This window comes from Argiope bruennichi, chromosome 1, assembly GCF_947563725.1.
Source record: "Argiope bruennichi chromosome 1, qqArgBrue1.1, whole genome shotgun sequence".
Classification (NCBI taxonomy): Eukaryota; Metazoa; Arthropoda; class Arachnida; order Araneae; family Araneidae; genus Argiope; species Argiope bruennichi.
The window spans coordinates 52,201,250-52,211,217 of record NC_079151.1 but is presented as its reverse complement, the minus strand read 5'-3'; the positions used below and the strand labels follow the sequence as shown (position 1 = coordinate 52,211,217).

General features: G+C 25.6%; 1 protein-coding gene across 1 annotated transcript; it reads right to left on the bottom strand.

The window, feature by feature from the left end:
- Positions 1–522: 522 nt before the first annotated feature.
- Positions 523–9,968, bottom strand: LOC129965335 (protein arginine N-methyltransferase 1-like). Its single transcript, XM_056079173.1, has 10 exons — positions 9,830–9,968; positions 7,704–7,895; positions 7,432–7,587; positions 7,282–7,345; positions 6,299–6,441; positions 4,464–4,551; positions 4,264–4,379; positions 3,488–3,638; positions 2,330–2,451; positions 523–1,557 (listed from the first exon to the last, which is right to left on the bottom strand). The coding sequence occupies exons 1-10, from the start codon at positions 9,845–9,847 to the stop codon at positions 1,474–1,476; spliced, it is 1,134 nt and encodes a 377-aa protein (XP_055935148.1). The 5' UTR covers positions 9,848–9,968; the 3' UTR covers positions 523–1,473.

The window sequence follows — 9,968 nt, the reverse complement described above, 5'->3', positions numbered from 1 at the left end:
TGATTATACAATCCTTTGGAGATGAAATTTCAGTTATATCCAAAGTATTTTCATATGATGGACTTTTGAAGCAATACAAACATTGCTTAGGCATTCACTATTTTCTGCTTTAAATTAGTTAAGAGAACAAGCATTTTTAATAGTAAAATTGTTCAATAAAATGATTAATTGCAATATAAGACACAAATATAATTTGATTCAATCCAGTTTGTCAGCACAAGATTATCTTATCACAAATAGTAATTAAATTTCAATGTTTTTCACTTATAATAAAAAAATTTCCCTCAAATTTCTTTAATTTTCAAGATTTTTCATGAAACCAGACATTTATTTGCACCATGATACGCTATGAACATATCCAAAAAAAGCTTTTATAAAATAGTCAATAGTTCCTGCATAACCCAAGTAAAAATAAAATAAACAGTGGTATGGGTGAGAAACCTCTTCCAATATATCTCTTTTCTTTCTCCCATGTTCATACATACATATATATTATATATATACATAATAAATACACAAAAATCACATTCTTAGAAAAACTTTTTATTCAGAGGAATGATACAGAAAATTTATGATTCAAAAATGCATCCACATGATTTACAGAAGTCAATCATTTTTCATATCTGAATTCCAAACAAAAACAAAATAGTATGGAATTGTGTCATCTTATTCTCATAACATTACTACAAAATCAATTTTAAGCAATTACCTATGACTAATATTATAAAAACTGTAGTACTAGGTAGGATTGTAACATTCATAATTACACGATCATTTCTAAAAAGTATTGGGCTTCTTGTTTAATGAAATAAAGGAAACTATTTTATGAATGCAAAACAATTCTTAATAAACATCAGGATTATTGAAGTACTTAATTATAGCTAATGCTTTCTACATAAACATATAGTTTGAGCACAAACCATGGTTAAACTTTTCAAAATAAGTTTTTCTTCGATTTAAAAGGATTTTTTTTTATTAAAGCATATGATTTAATGATTATTAAAAGTAGACAAGACAATTTAATGTGCGATTGTTAGAAATATAACATAGGTTATACCTCTTCATAATAACATTGTAAAAGTTCAATATACGCTATATTTCTTGAGATGAATTAATTTTTTTTCTTCTGTACTTTATTTAGAGCTACTGTAAAAGTTTTTGTAATAAAAAATTTACTTTATAGTGAAAATTGTTCTTTATGTACACTACAGCAACAAATAATGTACATTTAACAAACATACAGTAAATACAGGCTAAAATGTATGTTGAGTAAGTTAAATGCCATGTAAAATACCAACAATAATGAACTTGAAACATCAAAGTTTTCAAGCTCAATTGTTGCTGGGATGTTTCAAGCAGGAAGACAAAAAATTCCACAAATTACACTGAGTGTCAGGTGTACAAAATAAAATGAAAACAAAAAAATGAAAGACTTCATGGAAAACATCAAATGATAAAAATTCCACAGTCTATTCACCGCATACGGTAGTCAAAAGATCCACAAAGCTCGGATAGATCTCCTTTGAAATCAATATCAATTGAAAAATCAAGATCTCGCTGAAAAAGAAAAAAAAAGAGGAGTAAGAAAACATTAATAACAAGAACTAATGAAATTAAAATAACTAAGTTATAAAATCTTTATGCTAATATTTTCTAATTACAATAATAATATGATTCCATATTAATGTAATATTCAGAAGAAATATCTTTACCAGAAACTTAAATAATATTACATCTCTGACAAAAAATGCCAGTGAGGAAAGCAATATCATTGACACTATTTTTAAAAGTAGTATTTATTGACAATAAGATGTCTTAGCAACTTGTGTCTTTATTATTCAAAAATGGAATGTAAAACCATATGTACATTACATTTCAATTAGCACTGGACAATGGCATAAGGGCCCCAACATGCTTTATAACATATGGTGTGAAATACGCATGTCAATAATAGATAACATAAGTGACTACACACACACACACACACAAAGATCTCGTCACATATCCTCATATTACACAGCAATGGAGTCAGCTGAATCTGCTAAAAATTTTACACCTTTCTTTGGCAGCAAACAGGTTATAAATTTCAATTTATACTACATAGCTTACCGGTTTGTTTTTATTCAACTTCAACAGAACTTTTTTCTGTTCAATTATCATCCTTTCCATTTTGCATATATTATAAAACCTGTTTCACTGCATATTTATAATTACTATTCATTCAAAACTCGTTTTATCTCTGTTATTATATAAGCCCATAATCTTTTAATTCATAAATTGTACATAAAAATGATGACTTTCCTTTATGACAAATATATAAATATCTCACCTTATTTTTAGGATTTGGCTGCATACTAAATACACCATATATTTCTTCACCTTTCTTAACTGTCAGATAATCATCAAAATAAAACACTGTCTGTTTCCAGTGTGTGTAAGGTGCACCAGGAGCTATAATGAGAATAAAAGATGTTACAACATTTGCACAGTAAAAAAAAAAAGAAAGAAATAGTTTAGTAGAATTCCTTTACATTTTCTGTTTGAAGCTTCTATTTCATGTTTTAAATTTATTTAAATTCCTATTTTCTTAAGAAATGGAGCAAAAATAGTCGAAGTTAAAAACCCATAGGCTTTTTCTGACAAAATATTTTAAAACCTATAAATTGCAAAATAGTTATTCAATGTTTCAAAAAAAAAATTAAAATAGATATTTTTCAAATAATCTTAAATTTTGATTTTTTTTTTTTTTTTATATTTAAAATCATGGTTAGCATGAATTCCCATACTTTTGAATATGCAATTAGTAAATCCAACAACAAATGGGCATCCTGCTCCTATCTAAAAAAAATTTGAGATTGTTAGATGTTTGCTGAACTACACATAAGTAACACAGATTTGAGATTGCTAGGTTTGTCCCTCCCTTGTTTTCGATCACAATTTTTACCAGCAAAATGCTATATAAAGGTGTGAAATATATAAAATGTATTTTAAATTTTATAATAAAGAAACTTTTTGATTCCAGGGGAAGAAAATATCTAAATAAACCCAAAGCAATTTAAAATCATATAAAAATTCATTTTTCAGCTATCCATATCAGCAAAAACTTAAACAATGTTTTATATCTCTTTTTAAATATGCATTTTTCTAAAATGGCTATTTATTTTGATTACTGAGCTTTGCTATCCCATTTTAAATTTCTTAACTTTCCTTTCTAGTGGAAAAATGGGAATTTCTGACTATGGGAATCTTTTATTTTGATGGATATTGCTGCTAATTAAAAGTCAAGATTGTATATAGTTTTGTTTTCAAAATATTTCTTACTTTAGATTGGTTACTTATATATATAATTCTGTATAATCTGAAATATACTGAACAATTACGTAAAATTCAATATATTTATTTTGACAGCAGAGAACTTTTAAGAAACATCAAGCAACATAAAAAAGCTCATACAACACACACACATTTATTTCATCTTATAACTCACCAGTAGAAAAGCCAATGCGTTTATGACACTTAGTGAACTCTACATTAAAATATGTAACAAATGCTTGTACATAATCATCTCTTTGGACGGAGAGAATAAATGGCGATTTAAAAGACAAATCTTCAGATTTCACAGTATACAAATCTATTTCCTAAAAAGAAAAAAAGAAAACATTTACTATTATGGAACAGAATACATATACCTTAAATTCAATATGTTAAGTTATATCTCATTTACTTTATATCAATCTACAATACATCTTTCCCATTCAATGTTTTGATTCATTAGAAGAATATTTTCAAAATATACCTTCTCACCAAAAACAGAATAAAAGTACAAGTATTAGGATACAAACTATATATAATAATAATCTACATATCTTCATAATCTTTTATTCAAAATTTAATTTTAAAAATTAAACTTCTTGGGAAACAAATTTAAAAGCAAGATGCTTTAAATTTATTAATATTTGAAAAAAATTCAAAAATTAATTTGAAAATAAAAGAGTGCCTGCCAGTTAAAATGTTTAAATTGTTCTTCATTTAACTTTGTGATTAGTGAATTAAAAATGTAATTTTAAAAGAAAATCTAATATTATCACTACTAACATGTAAACCTAATAGTTTATAAATTAGATTATGAAACATTCGTTTTTAGAAATAGCATGCATAGTTTAATTACCTTATAAATCTTATATGCAGAATTGCATTTATATATTATATATATATATATATTAATACCATAATACTTATTTACAAAATGTGCTAAATAATTACTTTCAATAAACAACTTGAAGTCACAACTTGTTTGGGATCTACCACATCCACTAATGGTTCAGTGATAGCTACTTTTCTTATGCAACTCATGTTGAAACCGTACACACTGTCCCACCCTATTAAAAAAAAAGAGAGACATTGGATTACATTATTTAAAATAGGCTTTTTACAGATCATATTAGAACAGGAACAAAACTTACAAGATATTTTCTCATCTTTATACTGCCTATCTTCGATGCCCAAAACAAAAAGAGTAGCTCTATCAGGAAACAGCATCCCATCAGGTTTCTAAAAAAGAATATTTAAAATATATATTTAAAGACAGATTATTACAAATATTAATTTTATATGGCTAATAAACAAATTAAAATCACAAAAGATTATGGAATCTATATAATTCTATATTTAAATTCTTTACAAAAAAAAAAGCTCCATGAATTTATAAAAATAAAAAAAAATGAAATAAAACCATTCAATTTAAAATCACTTTCAGATAATTTAAATTGCTTAAAAACATTCTCATTTTTTAAAAATTCTTTCATTTATTATGTATATCCATTTGTTTGAACAAAAGAAAAAGAAGTTCCAGCAAAAAATGCAATAAAAAAGGCAATATAAATTTTAACTTCATGGAAGAAAAAAGTAACACTTTTTCTTTGCATAATTTTCAGGATAAAAGATAATAATGTAAATAAATTATATTTTAAAAGTTAAAGCAATTATAAATACAATGAAAGGATCTTTTCTACCACGGTGCAACATAGTACAATTCAAATGCAAGTAAAAATAAAGAAAGACAGTTTATTTTACAACAGCTTTCATGGAATTCATGTACCCTCTGGTTTCCAATATGCCTCAAATGGCCCATCATACAAATTGCTACACAACAGCCAAGTTTATTTCCTTCCCCCTTTCTTTTTAAAGAATGTCAAAAAAAAAAAAGCAGAGTAATTTCATTATTTTAAGAATGATTGTTTTCCCACCCACTTCAAGGTGCATTCTCATACGGCCAACTATTACACACATGGCAATGTTGTCAAGAAAAAGGCAAATGTCCCATTAAGACAATTATTTACCATTGTCGCCCCATCTTTTAGAGGTAGAGATGCCTTCCACTGCACTACAATAGTTGGTTTCATATAAATACTTCTTCACAGCTGATTGATGCCTCCAATAAATACTCAAGGGCAGATGCTCAATTTACATTAAGCTAATTACTAAATGTCCGATACGCATGGAAAATTTTAGTTCAAAAAGGAATTTAATGATAATGATTAATTTCATTTAATTTAATCAGTATGAATCTATTTCAGTAAATAAATTAGTATGAATTAATTCTTTAAAAAAATTTAAATTTTAATAAGCATATTTACAGTGAGTTATCAAGATTAATAAATTCTTAAAGTAAAAATTTTAAAAATGATAACTCATAAATGTTAAATTTTTTTATGACATGGTAATCATACATGTTCATTAAAATCTAAAATTATGCTTTTTCATCAAATCTGTCTTAATAGACAGCAAGTTATATAATGGTAAAAAAAAATGAAACTTCTATAAAATCTTTTAGAAAATTAAAGAATGCTATAATTTCTAAACAACCCTTCTACAGTCAACAAGATTTAGATATCAGAAAAACAGTCTTCCACCAGGGCACAAATGAATCAGTTTTTCTCCTCTAAGACCTAAATGAATACTTACTGCAAGTAGGGGGTAGAAAAAGTTAAATTGAAGATTACAAAGGGTTAAACAAAACTTAGGGGGAGGGGGAACTTCAGCAGATAAATTCAACATTCTTTTATAATTCTAAACCTATCATTTTGATTTAATCCCACTGGAAATTAAAAATGTCTGATGTTATTAAATATCATACCACTTCAGCATAGTTAAAACTTTAATAGGCAATCCTATTAAATAATTAAAATATTTCTCTGATCCTATTACTTATTCGGGAATTCCTAGGCATAAATTATATTTGTCAATAATTATTTAAATTAATCTTTCATTTTTCAGAAAATACCACTTTAAAACTTACCAGCCATTTGTCTCGAGCAAAAAGAACAGTGTCTAACATGGATTCATAAAACAGACAATATCCCATCCATTCAGAAATGATGATATCTACTTTTTCTACAGGTAATTCAACTTCTTCTACTTTTCCTTTAACTATTGTAATAACTGAAATTATAAAGAAAATTCTTTTAATTATATTATTTTAATAAAATCACAAATGTAAAAAAAAATGTAAATGTAAAATAAAATAATGTAATAAAAAATGTAATTGTAAAAGAATTCCATGTTCAGTATAGGCATTATAAATTCAAAATATTTCAATGAAATGCACCTATAAAATTAAAGCAATAAAGCCAAATATATCTTTAAATGTTAGCTATTGCCAATAAATGTTAATTGGTATTAAGATATAATAGATTCCTCACAATTCAACTTATACAGCAGAACAGAAGACTGAATTTTAAAAAAATAAAAAAGCAAAATAGGCTGGAGTTATATTTATACTTCTTACCTCAAGTATTTATAAAATAAAAATTTTTAAGAAACCAAGGCTATATATTAATTGCTGAAAAGCAAAGGCAAAATTATTTCTTTAAAATTAAAATCCTTAAAATGAAAGTTGAAATTCTTAAATGGAATTTTAAAAATATGCTCCCACACAACACCAAATATTTATTTTCAAATATAATGATAAATATTTATTTCTAATATAAGTCTAATATAATGATTATTGCAGATTTAGTTACCTGTGTTGTTTTTGCCATTCCAAAAAAGTTTAGATAAAATACAATTATTGAATTTTTAATACAGGCTTTATTATCCTTTATTAAACAAATTGCTTAAACAGAATACTTTACATAATAATATAGAAAGAAGCCTGAATAATAAAAATATGACTAATTATTATGCTAATATCTCAAATATTTAATTATATGAATGCAAATTTAAAGAGCATGGGCTACAATTGTGACACCAAATATAAAATTCTTAACAATATAAACTTGCCATTATCAAGATGGTTGTCTTTAACAATTTGTTCAGCATGTTCAACTATACTAGAACATTCAATCTAGAAGAAAAAAATATATATATAAAATTAGTAGCAATATTATAATCAAAATTTCTATATGAACCTCTTATTAAAATAATACATACTCCAATAACTTTGGTAGCACCAGCTTTAGCAGCAAACATACACAAAATTCCTGTACCACATCCAATGTCAAGTACTGTTTTGCCACGAAATAAATGTTTATTATGGTACATGGCATTTCTGTAAGTCATAGTTCTTACTTCATCCTTTAACATTTCCTAGAAGAATAGTAAAAATCTCAATATTTATTAAATAATAAAACCCACTGACTCAAGAAAATACAAAAAAGTAAAGTTTTACAAGGTCTTTTTAACTTTAAATAAACTAAACTAACCTCATGAATACCAAAATGTGCATAAGAATCAAAATAATAATCTTTTGAAGTCATTTCTTCAGGTTTGTAAGTAGTCAGGCCATTCATTTCTTTCTGGCATCTCCAACATACTTTACTATCATCTTTTTTAAGAGTTTCACCATTGACTAAAGGCTCTGATGAAATTGGATTAGCCCCATCTGTTGTACTAACCTGTAAAAGAATAAAATTAAAATAAATTATTATCTCTCCATATAAATTATATTAAATTCATTATAAAAAATAAATCAATATAATAATAAACCAATGAAGTTTCCATATATAATAAGACAAAACTTTCAACTCCAATCCTAAGCCAGCTATTAATTAAGTTTTCCTCTATAATACTTATTTCTAATCACAAACTTTAGATTTCATTTACAATGGTTTCTCCTTTCATATCTCATAGAACTGAATACAGCATTTAGAAGTAGCATTTTTAATGTGTATACAATTATAAATCAGCTTTGATTAAATTTTTTTTTCTATGATCATTACATTATTTTTAGTACAACATTTCATACTGTAAAAAACATCAATGTATAATAAGATTTTAAGATAAATTACTGACATTTATCCAGTTATAAACCACCAACTGATAAGAGATGATGCAATTAGAATTTATTTAACAATTTTAAAAAACATCTAAAGAGATGACTATTTATAAATAAAGGTTTATTAACAGAAATAAGTATCAATATCAGAGAAAATCTTTAACATTTAAATATTCAATACTTATTTCTCATATTACAAAACAATATGTTTCAAACTGTTACTTAGCTGATTACATGGTATACAGAAAAGATAGGCTTTAACCTGTTCTAACAACCTAAAATTCTTTAATTAGAAAAATTCCTCAAACTGAAATAAAACTGAATTTCAGCTGTTATAATTTTTTTAATTACAACAGCAATATTATAAATAAAAACTTAATGAAATTACATCTTGCTTAAGAATTAAAATTAATCTTAAAAAAATTTATACTTTATAAAGAGTAGCAATATAAAAAAAAAATCTCTTTAAATCACTCAATTTAAATAAAATTTTCTACAAAACAAAAAATAACGCACAACAATTATAACAAATTAAAAGGCAATTTAACTATGAATACAGTGTCAATGAAAATACAATAAAATATAGAAAATTCAATAAATTTAGTTCATTCCAATTCTTTTTTCAATATAAAAAAATAACAGCTGTGAGCTTTTTGTTTCACCTTACCTTCTTATGTGTATAGCATACAATTGGCATGAGAATAGCAATGGCACTATGTATAAAATGCTGTTGCTACTTCCATGCTCCAAGCAATCCCCTTAATGTATAGGTGATATATTCTTTTAAAAGTCATTTAAATAACTTAATTACATTACAGACAGAAATTCAAAGGAAATACGAAATAAACTTATTTTTTAGTTAAATACAATATTGGAATTCCTATTCCTGGTCTATAAACAATATAATTTTTTTTTGGGGGGGGGGTCAAAGTAAAAAACCTATTGTTAAGTCCTAGAAAATCATCAGGTAGAATATGATGTGATGTCTTTGAAATTGAAACTAAGAAAATTTTAGAAGATTAAAGGCTCAGATTTGGCATTTAAAGTAAAATGACATGCATTTTCTTAAATATAGGAAATAAGTAGAAAAATGTTACAAGATAGCACGAGGTCTTCACTAAGAGTTAAGAACTGAAAGAGTGCAAGATTTTTAAAGTATTCACAGCAATGCAGAAATGTTTTTTTTTAATTCAGCAAAAACTTCTGTCCAATATTCTTTTAGAATTTCAGCAAAGATCTATACATTAATTATGTTTTTCGCAAATGAATTTTCCAAAAACGTGCGCATAACTGAAAATAATTAGCTTCTAAAATAAGGAACTAAAACAGAAATCTTTTATTATAATCTAATAATAATCAAAAATTTCAACATCAGTCAAACTATACAAATACAATTGATTTAAAAAATTCTTTCTTGTAGTTTAAATTCATGCAAACATAATAATGCGGCGTAAGTTTAGGCTTACCGGCATTTTTTATTTCAAAGCCATTAACGTAATTATAAGAATGTCGTTATAAGAAAAATGAATACTCATTAATCAAATAAAACTTTACCTCCATTTGTTCAGACATTTTTGGATCAAATTTTTTTATAACTAATTGTGAGAATCAATTGTCAAATTTGTACTTCAGCACGCCATGGAGACAAGATACACACAAAAGATTCAAAAGAAAAATAATTTTGACTATACAG